The sequence below is a fragment of the Bicyclus anynana genome, chromosome 9 (assembly GCF_947172395.1).
Source record: "Bicyclus anynana chromosome 9, ilBicAnyn1.1, whole genome shotgun sequence".
NCBI classification, from domain to species: Eukaryota; Metazoa; Arthropoda; class Insecta; order Lepidoptera; family Nymphalidae; genus Bicyclus; species Bicyclus anynana.
Window position 1 is genome coordinate 11510389 of NC_069091.1, and position 19774 is coordinate 11530162.

At 34.6% G+C, this 19774-nt stretch overlaps 2 protein-coding genes across 3 annotated transcripts; one reads left to right on the top strand and one right to left on the bottom strand.

Annotated features, from left to right (window-relative positions):
• Nucleotides 1-94: 94 nt before the first annotated feature.
• LOC112043932 (protein-L-isoaspartate(D-aspartate) O-methyltransferase) lies at nucleotides 95-4671 on the top strand. Its single transcript, XM_024079612.2, has 7 exons — nucleotides 95-298; nucleotides 523-659; nucleotides 966-1191; nucleotides 1554-1639; nucleotides 1772-1849; nucleotides 2899-2986; nucleotides 3498-4671. Exons 1-7 carry the CDS (start codon nucleotides 115-117, stop codon nucleotides 3509-3511), a joined length of 813 nt encoding a protein of 270 aa, XP_023935380.1. The 5' UTR covers nucleotides 95-114; the 3' UTR covers nucleotides 3512-4671.
• LOC112043933 (DNA repair endonuclease XPF) lies at nucleotides 4630-19644 on the bottom strand. Of its 2 annotated transcripts, XM_024079613.2 has the most exons (16): nucleotides 19359-19644; nucleotides 19013-19165; nucleotides 17780-17960; nucleotides 17265-17377; nucleotides 16450-16615; nucleotides 15789-15925; nucleotides 14545-14699; nucleotides 13535-13983; nucleotides 12347-12556; nucleotides 11756-11857; nucleotides 10727-10826; nucleotides 9716-9837; nucleotides 8083-8256; nucleotides 7003-7143; nucleotides 5903-6094; nucleotides 4630-4826 (listed from the first exon to the last, which is right to left on the bottom strand). In XM_024079613.2, the coding sequence occupies exons 1-16, from the start codon at nucleotides 19478-19480 to the stop codon at nucleotides 4680-4682; spliced, it is 2664 nt and encodes an 887-aa protein (XP_023935381.2). In that variant the 5' UTR covers nucleotides 19481-19644; the 3' UTR covers nucleotides 4630-4679. The 2 variants fall into 2 exon arrangements, with proteins under 2 accessions (XP_023935381.2, XP_023935382.2); XM_024079614.2 differs by lacking the exons at nucleotides 19013-19165; nucleotides 19359-19644 and having other exon boundaries at nucleotides 17265-17373; nucleotides 17780-17909.
• Between the last annotated feature and the right edge of the window lie 130 nt (nucleotides 19645-19774).

The following is a 19774-nucleotide window of genomic DNA, read 5'->3' on the forward strand; positions in this document are numbered from 1 at the left end:
AATATAGTCATTATATTTTCATCTTGTTTTTTCTTTTTTTTTGCTAAGACTCTACAGCTGCAAAAATATAAAAAAAATACTAACAACTGTCACATTACACGTCAAAATATTCAAATGTCAATAAAAAATTTTGCAATTTCTTTACCATTTTTTTCTCTGCAAAACAATAATCAAGAAAATACAAAAATAGGGTTTCCATGGAGTAAGGTTTCCATTTCTTTAGGAATTTTAATTTTAGCGAGTATGGCATGGAGAAGCCATGGTATAAACAACGCCGATTTGGTTCGAAATCTCAGAGGTACAGTTTACAATTTTTCTGTTTTTCTTCTGTAAAGATAATAAATTTCCGTTATAGGAACGATTTAACTATGACCGTAATAATCTAGTGGCTTGAGTTTTGCTTTAAGTACACAATAATCAAAATCGTAGTTTAAACATTTTATAAATTAAGTAAATCACATTTTATCTACTATAAAAATATATTTTATGGTTTTGTTTGTTTAAAATAATTTTATATTTCAGCAAATGGCATCATAAAAACTGACGCTGTAGCCAACGCAATGGTTGCTGTTGATAGGAAGAATTACTGTCCACATTCGCCATACCATGACTCTCCTCAGTCAATTGGATATTCTGCCACTATTAGTGCACCACATATGGTTGTATTTTTATTTTTTATTCTTTACAAGTTAGCCCTTGAGCACAGTCTCACCTCATGGTAAGTGATGATGCAGACTAAGATGGAAGCTGGCTAACTGGTTAAGATGAAAATCGCCGTTTTCGGTTTCATTGTCCTGGAACGCTAAATCGCTGGGTGGTGTAGTACATCTTTGCTGGTACCTCCCACCAGCCAAACCTGGACCAATTTATTTATATCATGAACACCCTGCTATCAGTCTATCTGTACTTTCTACTACAGTAGTGTTGAAAAAGCTCTATAGCAGAAGTTTCTGTTTTTATTTTAGCATGCCCATGCATTGGAGATACTAAGAAAACAATTAATTCCTGGTGAGAAAGCCTTAGATGTAGGTTCTGGTTCAGGCTACCTAACAGCATGTATGGCTTTCATGCTGGGAGAGACAGGAAGAGTGATTGGCATTGAACACATACCTGATTTGGTCACATTGGCAACTAAAAATATAAATAATGATAATCCAGAGCTACTAACGTCAGAAAGGGTGAAACTTGTTGGTGAGTGAAACTTTACATTTTCCTCACTAAGGACCTATTTCACCACCTAATAAGGGTTGGATAGTCTAAACCTAAGTTTTGTCACTTTCTTACTTTATAGAACCTATAGAAATCTATCTCTATAGAAAATAAAGAAGCTCAATACATCACAACCCAACCCAGGTGTGATCCACATAGGCTGGGTTAATGATGCAGTTACAGATATAAAAAAATGCTTTTTTTGGACTAACATATTTATATAGCAATAAGACCACCTTTGCTCATACTTCCTTGCTATGTTTTCACTATTTTCTTTATTATTATTATTTTTCTTTTTTGGAATAAATTATATATAAATTTATTAAAAAAAAAAAAAATTACAGTCGGTGATGGACGTCTAGGCTACCCCTCTGAAGCTCCATACAATGCAATTCATGTAGGAGCTGCAGCCCCTCAACTGCCACAGGCTGTAAGTACAAGTAACAGTAAAAGTATCAGTAACAGGAATATTGGTCAAAATTAAATAGATTTGACAAAATATACTTTTACCAACAAAAAGAATTTCTATTTATTGTAATTATAACGAAACCTTTATTTGCAGCTTGTTGAGCAGCTAAAGCCGGGTGGCAGACTCATTGTTCCTGTTGGGCCGGAGGGAGGGGAACAGCATCTTACACAAGTATGAGTTCATATACAAAGCTATGTGTATTGCCCAACTCTATATTAATATTATATTATCCGGCCCGGGGTGTGCACCTCTAACTTTTCAGTTGTGTGCATTTTAAGAAATTAAATATCACGTGTCTCAAACGGTGAAGGAAAACATCGTGAGGAAACCTGCACATCAGATAATTTTCTTAATTCTCTGTGTGTTAAAAGTCTGCCAATCCGCATTGGGCTAGCGTGTCGGACTATTGGCCTAACCCCTCTCACTCTGAGAGCACAGCGCTCAAGCTCAGCAGTGAGCCGAATATGGGTTGATAATGATGATATTAATATTAAAAAGAGAAGAGATTAGTTTGTTTAAATTAAATAGGCTCTAAAACTATTTGCACAATGTTGCATCACATGAGTTTTAGCCATGTTTATAATAAAGTAATAGTTTTAATTCTAAAATGTAAAAGATTTATTTTTGTTCCTTATAATACCTTGCAATCAGTCAAAAAGACTATGGGTTTTAAGTTGGATGTTAGTATGTGACATGAGTATTCCCCCCATTTAAATTGTAGTTAAAACTGGACTATTACATACACAACTCCTAGATTCGTTTTATTTTCAGGCGTTAAAGATAGTCTGGTATAGTGAGTTGAGCTGCCAGTGGATTGGGATGGTGTTCCAATTGCTGTTTATAATTCTTGTTACACTATTGGATTTCCTCTTTCACCGTTTTAATACATAGATACTCATGGATCTCGCTATTTTTAATGAACCATGATGCATTGCTCATTTGCTTGAGTATGTAATCCTCAGCTCTTAGAATTATTGAGATGCTGGAGTCACAAGCGGAACCCCAGAGCTGTATTCCATATTGCCAAATTGGTTTCAATGCATGCTTTGTAGATGAGAAATTTGTTGCCCAGTCGAATTTCTCCTTTTTCGCTACAATGTCTCCAGGTTTTCTTCTAATCTAGATGCATCTAACGCAATTAGTGTTACTAAGTCGTAACTGGAGGACAATCACCAGTTCTCAGTTGTTTTTTTTTTCAATATTTGAATATTTGACTACAGGTGGATAAAGCACTGGATGGTAGCACCACAACAAAGAAGCTGATGAGCGTTATATATGTCCCCCTGACCGACAAGAACCATCAGTATCGTGAGTGACCCGTAACTACCGTAGTGGTGATTTGCACAATTCTTGCGGTGGTTGCAACAATCACCTACTTTGCTTCCTAACATACTTCCCTGTGATTTTAATCTTACTCAAGACAATTGCTTGTATGTATAATGTAATCTATATTTTACAAGTAATAAAACTACTGAATAGCATATCATTTGTGCGTAAATTCATTTAACAAGCAATAATAGTTAATATAATGCAAAATGATGTTTGTTTAAGAAGCAACAAAGTTATAAAAATTTAGTTTTTAAGTAAATAAATCTCTATAATTACTTACAAGATACTGACTATAAGTAAACCCTGCTTGTAGAGCTATTTTTTATATATTGAATGATAAAATTTTATGTCCCTGTTTTTTCATAGAAATATAAAAATGTTTATGTCCCGTGTTTAGTTTAGTCTATTTCCTTCCATGATATATAAAATGGTTATTTAGACAATTGTTTTTTAACTTCATCAATCAATTAAAGAAATGTTATTGTTCTAGGTCCATCGAGTTAATTTGGTTTTGAGTTGTATTATAATGAAATATAAATACACTATATTTATCAATATTTGCAAAAATAAATTCTGGTTGGGCTATGTTGATATTTTAAATGACAAGCAAATAATAAAAGAATCAAGTTTATTATTATTGTATCTGTGGATTACCCTGACAATTATTTTGTAATTGAATAAAACTACAATTATAAAACATATATGTATTTTAATTTTAAAATTTGACATCATGGACATGAACATCTTGCTACAGGTGCCAAAGTAAACAATAATTTTCTCATGGCATGGTACACCATGAGGAAATTATTATGTACTCTATGTACATGTCGATAAAACTATCGTTTCGAGTTAGTTTTATCGACATTCATATCAGTATCCTGATTCCTTTTTTTTTTCTTTTTTTTTTAATAAATAAATATACTTAAACAATACACATCACTATCTAGCCCCAAAGTAAGCATACTGAGTAGCTTGTGTTATGGGTGCTAAGATAGTTGATATTATAATTATAATATTAATATACAATTATATACTACATATAAATATTTATACTTATATAATGTATAAATACACACAGACACTGGAAAACACTCATTGCTCATCAAACCCAATTTTTTGATTATGCACAATTAAAAAGTTGTCCAACTAAATTGTAGGAGTACACAATTTAGTTGCTTAACTTAGAAGTGAGTTTTTCCTCCGTCCGGTTTATTATTGATAAGGCACAAGCACATAACTACGTGACATATGACTTTTGACTACCTGCAGCAAGATATTGTTATAAAATCAAATACTATGTACCTACTACATATTATTTGACTTTAGTTACAATGAATGCCATATATAATAAAACTTCTATGTTACAAATGACTATAGCAATAATTATTATTAATCAAAAGTAAAAATGTAAAGGCTTTTTTCATTATAATAAAAATATTGCTCTTTATGGGATTTTTATTTGTGTTATAATATAGTACAATAATGAAGATCATCAATTTTTTTTATTGTCAAGAGCATATATATAGTTAAAGATTTTAAAATACTCAGTTTTCTATATTACAAATTGTTTAGATAAGTTACGTAGGCCCTGAACATAAGAGGGATTATAATGTAAAAAGCGATTATAATAATAATTTATTCAATAAATAAATATAAAATACAAATGTTTTTTTTATTTGCAGAATTTATACGATTTCCCTGTGAATTTTTTCTTGCCAAATGTTTTTTTGTCTGAGTCTGCAGGTTGTGCTTTCACATGCAGTATGGAGTATAAAGTTTCTGCTTCATTTTTGTTCTCTATTATCTCTTGTAGTTGTTCCTGAAATCATTCAATCAATATTATCCTTACAGAAGGGAATATGGAGCTTAGAATCACCATGCTGTTCCAATGTTTTATTCTCTATCAGATGTTTATGGACTATTTATGGCATTCAAATTTGTTATACACCTGTATTTGTAAATGAAATTGTAGTTGTGTGAAAAAAAAATGCTTGTCTTTGTGGTAACAAGCCACGGCCAAAGCCTGGACCAATTAAGAAAACCGCAATTGGCCCAAATCGAACCCAGGACCTCCTGTAAGTCCACCGCGCATACTACTGCTCCACGGAGGACATCAAAAGGCCAGAGGTGGTTTTAGTCACGGGCCATCTCAATGGTTTGCCGATTATTGATATAAATAGTTTTTTTTTAATGATAAAGAACATTTTATATATATCTTAAACCTGACCAATGATTTTTTCTTCAGTAAGTCAGCAAAACTGGTACAATAATAATACAGGGGTTGGGGTTGAACTTAACATCTCTTTTTGGTACTTTACCATGGAGATAATCCAAAAGGCTGTTTTTAACCTAACTGCCTTGTTGGTCCTGTGGCTTTCCAGTGTGATCACGAGGTCCTGGATTCAAAACCTAGGTTAGGTCATAAAAAACCTACTGCTTACTAGCTTTTCTTACATCTAAGGCATTTTTAATAATACAGAATGCACGTTAAGTCTTCGGTCACTATCATATTCTAATGATAATGATCGGGCATTAGCATTAAAATCTGATCATCATTATCAACTCATATTCGGCTCACTGCTGAGCTCGAGTCTACTCTCAGAATTCAAAAAAAGATATTCAATTTCTTAAAATGCACACAATTGAAAATTTGGAAGTGCATGCCCTGGACCGGATTCGAACCCACACCTTCCAGAATCAGGGTCAGAGGTCAAATCCACAGGGATATCACATCACTTTTTCTGGCAAAATCTGATAGTGGCCGTTAATTTGACATCACTGATCCCACCAACCCGTATTGGAAAAGGGTGGGTCTAAGCTCCATATCCCCTCTTCCATAAGAAGGAAGGCCTGGCCCTGTAGTTCAACGTTAAAATAGACTGACAATGATCATACCTGAGTGAGGGTGATCAAATGGTCCAGCGAGATGCCTCTGTTCATGAGCCTGGTGATATTTTTGGATGTGACACCGGGGAGCTTCTGCACAAAGTCGTGAACCAAAATATTATATCTCTCAAAGTGATCCTCTGCGGTCGTGTCGCCGCTGAGGGCCAATGCTTCCTCAACATTGGGATTGTTTTTCCCTTGCTGTAAACAGAAAACGGTACAAATTGATGATTAAAATAAATATCAGCGATATATCCAGGGGCGTAGCTACCGCCGTATCTGCCGTTTCAATGATACGGGGACCCCGGACTACAGGGCCTCTTACGTGTGAAAGCAAAAATTAGTAAAATGTAATCTACAATCTCACTTTATCTCGGGTGCTTCCCGGAAAGTAAAAACAAAAGACTGCCTTTAGAGTTCCATGTTAATACAAAATGACAAAAAAAGAAATTAAATCTTTATTTCCAGGTTCTAAGAGTGCGCTCAAAAGTTGGAAACATCCTACATAGGTTAAGTCACTGTAACATTTATTTTAAGCCAGCATTTTTTTTTGTGAGAAATCTTTACCCTCCATTTGTACCTATTGGGCCCCCTAACTAATTTTTGATACAGGGCCCCACCAAGGCACGCTACGTCACTGGATATATCCATTCTCCTCCAATAAGTTAGAAAAAAATTAAAACATTTAATAAAATATATTATCAATAGAGATCACGTTTCACGAGCTAATATCTTTATTACATAATTTCCTATTCTTTAAGCTCAGTCTCACCTGATGGTAAGTGATGATGCAATCTAAGATGGAAGCGGGCCTTGTTAGGAGTAGGATGATAATCTACACCCTTTCGGTTTCTACACGATATCGTACCAGAACGCTAAATCACTTGGCGGTACGCCTTTGCCGGTAGGGTGGTAACTAGCCACGGCTGAAGCCTCCCACCAGCCAGACCTGGACCAATTAAGAAAACCAGGACCTTCAGAAGTCTTGTAAATCCACCACTGCACCACGGCCGTCAACAGTAAGTCAAAAAAGTATGTAAGTCAAAAAAGTATGTGTGACCTTAAAATATCAAGAATTAGTAAAAAGGTACAAGTAAATGCACACTTACTTTGAGTTCATAAAATAGTTCTGCAGTAGCATAAGGGCTAGGAGACCAGACCAGCTTCAGTCTTGGGAAATGTATCGTTAAGAGTTGCAACTTCTGCTGTATATTGTCACCAGATATATCTGTTGACACTACAAAGCTACCCTGCAAACATGAATTGCATCAGAATTTGTAATTTTTATACTATTATTGTTTTCTTTGAATTATTAACCCGGCGCCAATGACGTAAAAATAATTCCAATAATGATTTTTCAGGAAATTAAGTAAGTCATCCTAATTTTTTTTATTATCTATGTATAAAAGGTTCTTTACTGAGCTAATAAAACAGATGTATTATATAAATATTTTTTTTTAAAAAAAACTGGCCAAATGAGAGACTATTACGTGTGTAGCAAAATTCAAATATGATAGAGACGAATGCTCTGATATTTACAAAAAAATACAGTATTTCCCCTCACTAGTTACGAGCCCTGCAAAAAGCACGGTCATTATCCAATGTGCCACGTTTTGGCCGTCGATGTTGGCCTAGGCCTATTGTTCTGGGGCCTATTTGCGCTGTGGGCCCTTACTTTTTGTTTTTTGTTCGCCAATCAATATACATACATATATATTAATAAAATTAAAGTGTTAGTGATTTCAAAATATGCATCTGTGTCAAGTGCTACATGATACCATACCATGATACATGCTCGTAATACATGATACCAAAATACAAATGAACTTCATTAAAAATTCTGTCAGTCTATCAGAATATCTATGTTTGTCCAGGCTTATCTTTGGAACGGCTGAACGGATTTTAATGACACTGTTTATCGCTTTATCAAGTGCTTATAGTTATTTTCACCATACCAAAATACAAATAAACTTTTTTAAATTTTTTGTCTGTCTGTTTAATACGTAAGTCTGGGTCTATCTTTAGAACGGCTGAACGAATTTTAAAGGGACTTTCACTGGAAGATAGCAACATACAGGCTATTTTTTATTATGCTGAAAAATGAATGTTTTTGTAAAAAATTAAATTAAATAGGGCCGAAATTACGAGCGTCCGGTAATAATAAGTATACTCGCAGTTAGTGTACATACCTGCAAGTTGAAGGGCTTGTTCTGGTCGAACTCTATGAGCAGGATGGGCCGGCTGTAGTTCCGACACATTTGCGTGCACTGCGCGAACAGTCGCCCAGAGTTCAACGACCCGATGAGATCTGATATCGACTTGCGTTCCACACATATGTCGGGGGTCAAAATATAGTCGCCAATCTGCAGTTCATAAAATCATAAATCATAACAATGACATCTAGTCAGGGTTTCGTAGAACATTTTGTACAACTGATTACTAACAAGTTAATTTTTCGTGAGTAACTTCATCTTGATGAGACGATCAATTTTTTTATTTACGAAAATCCTTGATTCTGGTAGCTAACTGAGTTATCAGGAAATGAAAAATTCTGAGCGTCGGTATTAGATAATGTACCACGCAATCTGTAGGACATTGTTGTATAACTATTATTTTTTCTGATTTTTGCAAAGAAACTTCCTATGTTGTTCATTAGCGTCGCCGCACATAGAAGCTAAGGCGACAAAACTCTTTTCAACAGTTTTCATTTAGTGTAAGCGTCGTTAGGCTCCTTCTTAATGGGACCTCAGCGGCGTCACCGGGGGTTTTGGGCGAGCACAGAAGCTTCGTCTGATGGGGCCTAAAGGCAGAAGCCCAAAAAGATGGGCGGAAAGACTCTCTAAGGGCGTTTCCCTTTTTGACTCGGACCTTGGTTTTGGGGACCGTTCCTGAAGGATGTTTTGGCTTGAATGTATCAGTCCTGACGCCGCTGTGATCGTGGATGAAGCTCAGTTCCAGGTGATATTAGAAATCGAGGACCTCGTCTTCGCCGGCGAATACGATGTTTAGCGAAGCGTAGTCGATCGTAAAGAACGTTTTTCTGGAGTTTGAACTGTGGCTTTGTGAGATAGTTGGTTTGAAAGTTCTAAAACTTCAACCATCATAGCATAATATAAGAAATCATATCCCAATAGTCGCAAGTATTAAGGTGTACCCACTCCTAACAGTTTTTTCGGACTACTTGATTAAGAATAAGAGAATTACGGGTCATACTTAAACTCCTAAAGCGACCACTGTCCAAATTTCACAGTTTCCTTCCATACTTATTTATGGTATGGTGCTATGGTTTGACAAACATAATAAGATGTTAGTTATTTCTGCATATCGTCTCCAAAGAGTAAAAAAATCTTTTGTAGGTTTGGGTGTACTTTTCTATAACAAGATCCCCAAGACTGTGATGGACCTGCCAATGCATAGCTTTAAGCAATGTGTTAAAAAACATTTACTTAGTCGAGGTTACTACAACATTGATGAGTTCCTTAAAGATAAAAGCGCTTGGAGGCCATTGGATCAGCTTCCACCTTCACACAGGAAATAAAACTATAAGAAATTGTAATTGTTATCAATTGTAAATTATAATACTGTATGACTTTTTCAAAAGAGCAACTGTTGAGTTTCTTGCCGGTATCTTCTCAGCAGAACCTGCCTTCCGAACCGGTGGTAGAATCTTTACAAATAGTCAACTGACGTGTCAAAAGTGCTTGTAAACTGAGCCTACTTGAAATAAATGATTTTTGATTTTGATTTTGAAGATTTTTAAATGAATATTTAGTATTAAGAATTTTGATCATATGGCAACGAAAATATTGAAAAGTATCTTACAGTTATAGTGACAGGTTCGATGTTGATTCCCTTTTTGTGCAACAGGGCGGGGAGATCTGACCGAAACTCTCTCATGTCTACGATGACTGCGGGCTTTTCCTTCGTGCGTTTAGCTTGCCCACCTGTTATTGAAAACGTTTGAAGATTTTAACAGTGCCAGATTAAGGGAACCATCAAGTGGGCCATCAAAACATACATACAGCCGAATGTAGAATCTCCTCCTTTTTGGAAGTCAACGTAAAAGTCAATTTAAAACGAAAGAATTTTGAAATTGCTTTATTGGTGCCTGGTGCCAGACGGGATGCGCTGAACAATTGCTTAAATAGCTTAATAGGCTAATCCAGAACTAGTTTTTAAATGTTAATGGGCATTTGAGCCTACAAGCCTTAGGTACTAATATTATAAATGTGAGTATAAGTTTGTCTGTCTGTTACCTTTTTACGGTTATAGGTAAACCTCTGAACCGATTTGGATGAAATGGTATTGAGCAGCATTGGTATTGAAGCAGAAAATAGGCTACTTTTTATCCGGAAAATCGTTCAGGAATATAAGCCTCAACAGCTCAATGCTACAGGCTTTGGTTCGAACCTCGTCCATTGGACTATTGTCGTACCCACACCTAAAAGTTTTTTAAAGTAATTGGAAGGGAACGGGAATATTGGTCATATTGAAAAATATATAGCAAATATTCTTAAAAAAAAATACAAAACAAGAATCCAGAAATGTCATCAGAAAGAGTTGCTGAATGCTAGGGAATCCGAATCCGGGCTTTTTTTCGATTAACGACCGCCAGGCATCGGCGTAATCCATACCCCTTGGATCGGTATTTTATATAGTTTTTCGTTCCTAATGCGCATTGCGAAAATATGGAATTTCGTTCCAGTTGCCAGCGTTGCCTATGTGTAATAGGATTTTCCTAAATTTGTTGATGTTTACAAATAGTTACCAGTATTACACTTTAGTTACCAGGTTACTATTAATTAGGAAATGATATTGAAATTAAATACTGACCTGCTTTTCTAGTATCTACAGAATCATCTTCCTCCTCCTCCACATTTAAATTGAAATATTCATCAGTCTTCCCGTCCTGGTAGGAGGGGACAACCATTACCTGAAACCGAGACAAAATATGCATAAACAATAGTTAGTTACTTCATCATTATCGGCCTCCTCTCCTATACGAAGGAAGTCTCATAAAGGAGAGGAGATATGGAGCTTAGACCCATCATCATAATCAATATCAACCCATATTCGGCTCTCTACTGAGCACTAGTCTCCTCTCAGAACGAGAGGGGTTAGGCTAATAGTCCACTACACTGGCCCAATGCAGAATAGCAGATTTCACGCACGTAGAGAATTAAGAAAATTCTTAGGTTTCCTCATCTATCTATCACGGCATATAGCCCAGTGGATATGACCTTTGCCTCCGATTCCGGAGGGCGTAGGTTCGAATCCGGTTCATGCACTTTCGTCTTTTCAGTTATGTGCATTAAATGAATTAATGAAATTAAATATCAAGTGTCTCAAACGGTAAAGGAAAAACATCGCGATAGTCGGTAAAGCCATGAATATTGAAAATTTGTAGGTATTTCAGACTGCTCTTTCTTGTGGTTCTTTCAGAAACAGCTTAAATTGATACGACACCGGCTTAGCACCGTCTTCAAACTGATCAGCAAGAACATAATAATATTATGATGTTATTTTTCGCCTTTTATTTTAGAGGGTATATTTTTAGGTTTTGAAGTCGGTTGTGTTTTTTCATACCCCTAAATGATAAAGGGTGACCCAATTTTTTTTCCTTTATTTTGACAAAGTTTTCATTTTAAATTTTATTATGATTTAGCATTGAAACATACATACAACCTTGAATTTTGACCCGTCTACCATCAATCCCTATTTCTTAATAGCGATAAGGTAAAAGTTTGTTGGGTCTGCTAGTATTTTAATACAATTAAACGGTTATTTCATCAAATATTTAGTTTACAAGTAATTCAATGACTAAAAGAATGTGCACACTTGTGTATAAATACAATAACTTACACTTTTCGTCTGTATGAGCAACTCAAATGCCTGTTTCTCTCGCTTCAATGACGTAAGATACGATTGTTCTTCCACTGTTTTATCGTGAATTAGGAAATAAACCTGGAAAATAATTGTTAAATTTAAATACCCGCTTAAATTAATGTCACCTTGCATGGCCACGCCTTTAGACTGATCAGTAGTTAGGGATTTTCAAGTCAGTTACATTTTATTTTTAATTTTTCTTTGAGGTATTATTATATAAGTGTCTATTAATTTTAAATACTTAAGTTGTCCGATTTCCTAGTGTTTTATTTAAATTTTTTTAGCACTAAATAAAAAAGAGATCAGTAAACTTAAATTGTTTAATTTTTTATTTATGTATGTATATGCACAAAAAAAAACACAATGAACAAAGAAAATAGTAGAAAACACAGTAAACAAGTATGTGCAAAGGCAGTCCTATTGCTTATAGCAATATTTGCCAGACAATTGGACAAAGGAATTACTGTAATAAAAATGCGGGATTCTACTTAGTTTGGTAAATAGTAAATGTTTGTATTAATTTACCTACTTTCTTACAATACTTATCTTTTAAAAATTTTGATTTACCTTTGATTTAGGCTCTTCTGGTTTCTTTTTAGTCTCGAAAAGTTCAATTTGCCTCACAGCTGAAACGTCACTGTGGTACAGAATGATGTATTCAGGTCTTAACGTCTCTAAGGTCTGTCCGAGGGAGAAGTGATTGCCATTCTGTTTGAATGTTTGTATGCATATTATTGGCCTCTCGGTTTCTAATTGTGTTATATCTAAGTTTTCTATCTGAAAAGATTTTTTTATATATATTACTTTTAGCAGACTCAGAAGTGGATTAAAAAAATAAGAAAACCAATTTCGAACAAAGATTAATGATTCACAATATTTGTCAGGACAACTTAATTAACAAATCAAACTGTAACCAAAATAATACCCTAGAATGGCAGAGTGGAGTTACGCACTTATGAACGTTGTGTGTAGGGTTAAAGACGTCTTTGACAGTTAAATAACATTCCCCTTTTCCACTGAAGTTACTCTCCCCGCCTTCCTAAGTCCTAAGTAACCCATAAAGAATTACACAACAAGAAATGTGGACGGCTCGTACGCTACGAGTATACTGTACTGTACCTGACGTCATATCCGTCTCAGACTACTATTTCCTACATTACAAACACCCAAAAAAAGCTTAACACGAAGTGGAATGTTTGTCAACAAACAAATTAAAAATTAAGGTAGAAAACGCATGTCATTTGTTACCTAATCATACCTAATTTAAAATTACGTGTTGTTTTTCTTATACAATGTTATTCAAAAGATATAAACTATATCTAATTGTTCTAAGCATGTTAATCTAATTTACTGTTATTAATTTAGGAATATGTTAATTAAAATTATGATTAGATGTAAAATGAGTAGCGATTTATATCCTAGTTTAAACCGACTTAAAAAGAGAAGGAGGTTCTGAACTAAACGCGTATGTTCTTTGTTTTTTTTAACTTGTTTTTTGATAAATATTCCACATCTTTAGTATTAAGTGTTTGAAGACAAATGAGATGAACAATGACGAATGTATTATGACAAATGAGAGAATGACAAACTTCTGCGAACTTTTGAACTGAGGGTTCCGTAATACCACTTATTGTATTCCATGTTATTTTTAGATTTAAATAATTACTTAATTAAAAAATAAATCTAGGGTTTCTTTTTTTTCTTTTAAAGTTAACCCTTAAAAAATTAAGTACCTACATCTCAAAACATACATACCTGTGATATAGGCTCAAACATACTGTCTTCGGATGATTTTGATTTCGACTTCTTTGAATCACTAGTCGCCACTTGTGTCAACGTTAACACATAATTAGACTTATTCATTTCATCCAATACATCTTCTTCATCCAACTCTGACGTATTTTCCAAATCTTTTTGAGTTTTACACTTTTCTTCAATTTTGAGTGGCTTATTCAATTTCTTATACTTTGATGCGACCAAATTGATTGTTAAATCTTTTCTAAAAGCTGTATAAAATAGATATTTGCTCTCCCCCATTGTAAGGAAGTGATTGAGTTGGCTGCATGATTTGTTGTCGTTGCACAATATGAGTATTTTTGTATTGGCAAGTGAACCGTTTCGGTTTTTCTTCACTTCTTCTGGTATTTCATCTAGCAATAGATCACACAAACATTTCCATTTTGGTGATGGCTCCGGATCGAATTCTGTGTTAAATCAAAGACAATTTTATGGTATTACTAGTGGACGCCCGCGTAGAATTTAGTTTTTCACAAATCCCTCGGGAACCATGGCTAAAATGGAACCGGGATAAAAAGTAGCCTGTGTTATTAATACAGGTTATAATATATCTCAATATCAAATTTCAGCTAAATCAGTTCAGTAGTCGAGACGTGAAAGAGTAACAAACATTCATAACATAATTTTTCACAAATTTCGGGAAACCATGGATTTTTTCAGGATAAAAAGTAGCCTATGTGTTAATCCAGAGTAAATCGCTTCAGTAGTAGCGGCGTTAAAGAGTAACAAACATCCATACAAACTTTCGCGTTTATAATATTAGTAGGAAGTAGGATTAACAGACTTCAAAAAGAAGATTCCTTATTCTGTATATAGTACTAGCCAGTGCTTGTCCCTGCGTGGTTTTCTTAATAACTACTTATACGATTTCAATGTGGATTTCCTTATCATCGGCATTAAAGGCCAATTACAGGATCAGTTTTAAAGCATTTCAATAAAGTGAAAAGTGAGTATAACTTAATATTTACCACTTTTTGTGTTAAAAACTCTAAGTTTTGCCAATCGAAACAAAGTTTCAGCAGAATCTAAGAGTATCCAGCCTGAATTAACTTGCGCGTACTCAGGGGTCCTGTACTTGTTCACCAGAGAGTAGAATGATACCGAATCATCGTGGATTAGATTCCTGAAACAAATTATACAATACTAAAGTCCGACCGCTCAGAGATTGCGTTTCTGACATCTGGTCGTGATCGACTGGGACAAACATATTCAATTACAAAGCCTGGTTATTTTGTCTCATCACTACAAAGACTGTATTTTTAACATCCCGCCATACATAAGTAACAAGTATATCCAAAGTAAAAAAAATAACAAGTAAATCCTTAATGTTAAGACAGTCAGACAGGAAATACAGTGCTACGGTATCAAATATCAGGAGCGACTAGCAATGCATGTCAATGACTTGGCAAACAATCTAGAAGGAGACGGCAGCCTGCTTTTTTGCAGACTGAAACGCAACAGTGTTCGAAATCTAGCCAAGACAGATAGCTAGAATACAGCATAATAGGAGATTTGTTAATGGACTTACTCCTTCTGATGACCCATAACCTCTAACCAACAGACGAACGGCTCAATGTCGAATGACAGATTGCCGAGTAACAGTATAAGAGAAAGGAGAAAAAAAAAAACTACAAAGACAAACAGTTGGCATAACCTTGAAACGGCGCAGTTATCAACCTAGTACAGTTTGAAGTTACATCGCCCATTCCCACAAAACGCAATCTCTGAGCGGCCGGACTTCATACTACAGCCATACTCGATGTGTACTGTTTATCAACAAAGAAATTAACAAATTAACAATCATTTCACTTAACTTTAATAGTTAACTTGTTCTTAAATTAATGAAAACAAATTCGATTAATAAGCTTAGATTATAACAAAATAAGATATCGTTAATATATTTTGAATAATATTTTATGTAAAAACAATACATAATTTTAAAATAAATAAGTTGTGAAATGACATGGTTCTGCTACTTTCGTTTCTAATTTGTTTGTTGGTAAAGAGTGCACATCGAGTATGACTTTAGTATGAATGCATTATACATATACACCTATAGCTTGGCAAGTTCGTTCGTAACACTTCGGATAACACGCGGGTAGCAATGCCCCCGCGCGCCTGACTTCATTCCCCCCAGTCCTCCCCACTGCACAGTATAAATGTTTCGGGTAAAAATAAAATCATTTCCTAGTAATTAAAAACCGGTACTTACAAAATCATTGTTCTCAATACTTTCAAGTCTTGAATATATTCCTTAGTTCTTGTACTAAGCTGATGCCAGACACAGTCTAACTGAGACTGTAAAATCTTGTGAAATTTCTTCGTGACACAGTTCTCTGAAGTTATTTCCTGTAATTATATTTAGGTACATAAGCTTTTTCTAATATAGCTTTTTCTAATACACTAATAATAAATCTGATCTGATGATGGAGCTGGAAGGTCGCCATAGGAACTTCGTAAGTAAACGACGCAGCCCTATCGAGTTTGGACTCGTTTTATTCGTCTTGTACGAGTTCTTTGTTACTAGATGGTAACCAGGGCCTGATGATGGAGCTTGAAGGTGGCCATAGGAACTCCGTAAGTAAACGACGCAGCCCTATCGGGTTTGGACTCGTTTTATTTGTCTTGTACGAGTTCTTTAATACTAGATGGTAACCAGGGCCTGATGATGGAGCTTGAAGGTGGCCATAGGTACTCCGTAAGTAAACGACGCAGCCCTATCGAGTTTGGGCTCGTTTGATTCGTCTCAACAGGTACTTTTATACCAGTTTTTAACTTCTTCATTCATTTTAATAACAAATAATAGAAGCTTGTTTTTAAAAAAGGTTTTTAACGGTAGACTTGTTTTTAAATTGATAGATGTTCAAAGTTACTTGCATATCCAAGGTCCTGTTGATGCTTTTTAACTGTTTAACTGTGTAGTTCATGATTTCCAGCAGACACGCCTGTATGAGGCTCGTGTTAGGGGTGAGGCGGACATGCAGCTCCACCACTTCAGCTTGCCTGCTCTTCAGGCTTTTTATTATAGCTCCGTGAAATCTAAGATAAATTTAAAAAAAATATTTAGGACTGCAATAAATTTTAAAAATAATATATTGACTATATTTTATTCACAAATGGACACTCATTTGAAATACCGTTTTTTTTTCCAATATTTATTCTTTGTTATACTTATATCTTGATGAAATAAAGCCTTTAATTACTTACTTACTTACTTATAACTACTTATTCTAGCCAAACATTGCTTAATTTACCGTTGTTCAGGAGATTAGCACAATCAGATACTAAATAATACTAATACTAAATTTAATTTTTTGGTAATCTTATTTTATTTTTATCGAATTACTACTCTTAGTTACTATTAGTATCCAAATAAACTTGATCACTTTTTAGGGTTTTGAAATAAAGATGACATGCTAGGATAATATAATAATGGAGAAGAAGAATACATTTAACTAAGAAAGTTTTTTGGTACAGCAGCAAGCCATAAAATCAAAAATTTAATTGAAGAAAGCTTTTCCAGCACTTATATAAAGATTATTGTAATTATGTACATAATTGTAACTATTTGCTATGAATGATACCGTACGCTACAGAAATATTATAGCTGCTGTAGAAGTAGGTATGGACATAAAAATAATAGTGAACTGAAAGAAATAAAATATACCTACAGTTTAAACATGCATACCTAGGCCATAAGAACAACTCTGTGACAAAAAGCGCTCTCATAACTTTTTCCACTTGATGGAACCCAAATGTAAACGAAATTGGTGAATTAGAAAATGCTTTAATAAATCCTGTCTGAAACAAAATTATTATTAGTATCACACTAATCTATTATAGGTGAAAGTTTTGTGTGTGTATGTATGCTACTCCTTTATGTCACAACTACTGAACCGATTTGGCTTAAATTTGGAATGGAAATAGACTATACCCTGGATTAACACATATAACTACTATTTATCCCCAAAACTTCAAGATTTACGTGGGATTCGCGTAATAGCGTCCGCTACTAATACAATGAACAAGCTTCTACAGTGACTGCTACGTTGATAACAAAAATATTGTCTTTCTTTTGTTTCAACCCAACGAAAGAGGTAGCAATATTTTCAACAGTAATTACATCAACATTTGTCTTTCTCTGGCATGGTGCTCATTTGAATCTACTGCATCCGCTTGTCATGTAATGCTAAATGATCCTACCTTATTGTTTTGTCTGAACAGTCTCAACACAAACGCTTCCTGACATGACTCCAGCACAGTGTGAGCTCGTAACACAACAATGCCAGTTACATTCGCAACTGGGACGCGGTTCTTCAGCAAATCAACAACCAAAATTCTTGTTGATACAAAGTATACACCTCCCTCTAAGTATGCTTTTTCTCTGGAAATTAATTAATAAAGAAAACAATGAGAAACTTAATCTACTCATCCCAAATGGAATAATGGCAAGAAATAAGCTCCATTTCCACATTGGACGGCTCGGCTAAATATGTATTGGAAAAATTTAGCATTGTGACTCCATGGACCAAGGGTCTCATGAGGAAAGGAAATGAATATGTAAATTTTGTCAGTGGCATACTTCTGGTTTCAGCCTTTTCTATGGCGGCTCAATAGCCGGCCAATGCATTGGTGCTGTGTCCCATTTAATTAAATCTAATTAGTAAATCAGCTAAGTTCTATAATAAACTCTTTGGGCCATGATTATATAATGATTTATTTATTTTGCTATCATCCGCGAAAAGTCGACGAACCCATGCGACAACGTCACCCAGGTCCGACAAAATACTCTCTACGTATGTTTCACCCCGAAACCGGAGCATCCTCAGGAGATGTTGACTCTACAATGTGCAATTGCAAAATCTTTGGGCCATGACAAGGCAAGACTAAAATGGAATATAGTTGAGTTACATTTTCAGAAGTTCTCAAATGTAGAAACATTTGAAAACCTCTGAAAATATAACTATGAAAACAGTTTATATGCCTGTGTCAGTATACTATAGACTTTGTTTCATCAAGATAGAGTATTTAAATAAATATCATGATGAAACAAAGTCTATAGTATTGCTCGAAACCTCGCTTATTAAGTAGATTATAGGTATAAAATGTTAGTGGATGTTCATGACGTCATCCACCTGCAAATTTACTTAATGTGGCCCTGTAAAATCTATTCTTCATAAAGTACTTCCCTAGTAACTTTCATTTTTGTATGTCAAGCAGTTTTCGAGATTTTGTGACAGTGATCTTTTGCTTTTATACATATATTTTAACTTGTGAGAACTTCATGGCACATGAGAATCCATTGAGTAGCTCTTGACATTAATCCATAAGACAGCAAATGCATAAATTGGTTTTTAGTGTTGTGTTGTTAATTTTTACTTTTTTATTACATTAGGTCCACTAACTTAGCTTAATCAAACGAACAAGTTTATTTACCTCTCTGCTCCTGTGTTGGGTAAGACAGTTAAATTAAACTGTTCTGTAAATAGCTTCTCTTCATGATCATTGCTATTAAGTACTAAAACTAAATTGCTTGGGTCCTTATGCACCCACAAAAGATTGGCTACAACTGTGTTATAATTTAACCCCCTAAAAAAATAAAATAATTTATTAAAAATATTGTAACTTATTAAAATAAAGATAATAATAAAAAAGCTACCATATTAAAAAACATACACTCGAATTGAGAACCTCCTCCTTATTTTGAAGTCGGTTAAAAATGATTGAATGGTACAACTACAAATAGGTACACTAATTAAATATATTTTTTTAAGCAACTTACTTTGCAATTATTACAAGGGCATCCTTTTCGAAGATATCGATAAATATTTGTTTTTCGAATGGAAGCAAAGGATATTTTGTTTCGATATTTTGTAATAAGTCTTCATTTTCCTTATCTTCCATTTGGTTTCGAAATTTAGAAAACTAATATTATTAATATTTAGACTAAAAATAGAGAGATAAAGCTTGTGATGTTGTAGCAGTCTAGCGGGTAATCTCTGGATTCACTGAACAGATTTTGAAAATTCTTTTACCGATAGAAAACCACGTCATTTGCGAGTGTCATAGGCTATATCATAGAGTACATTGAATATAGGCTATATTTTATCCCCGTATTCTCACTGGAACGGGAACTATAAATATAATAACTATGAACAAAGATTCCTGTTGTTTTGTGCCTTTGTGCTTTTGGCGGAT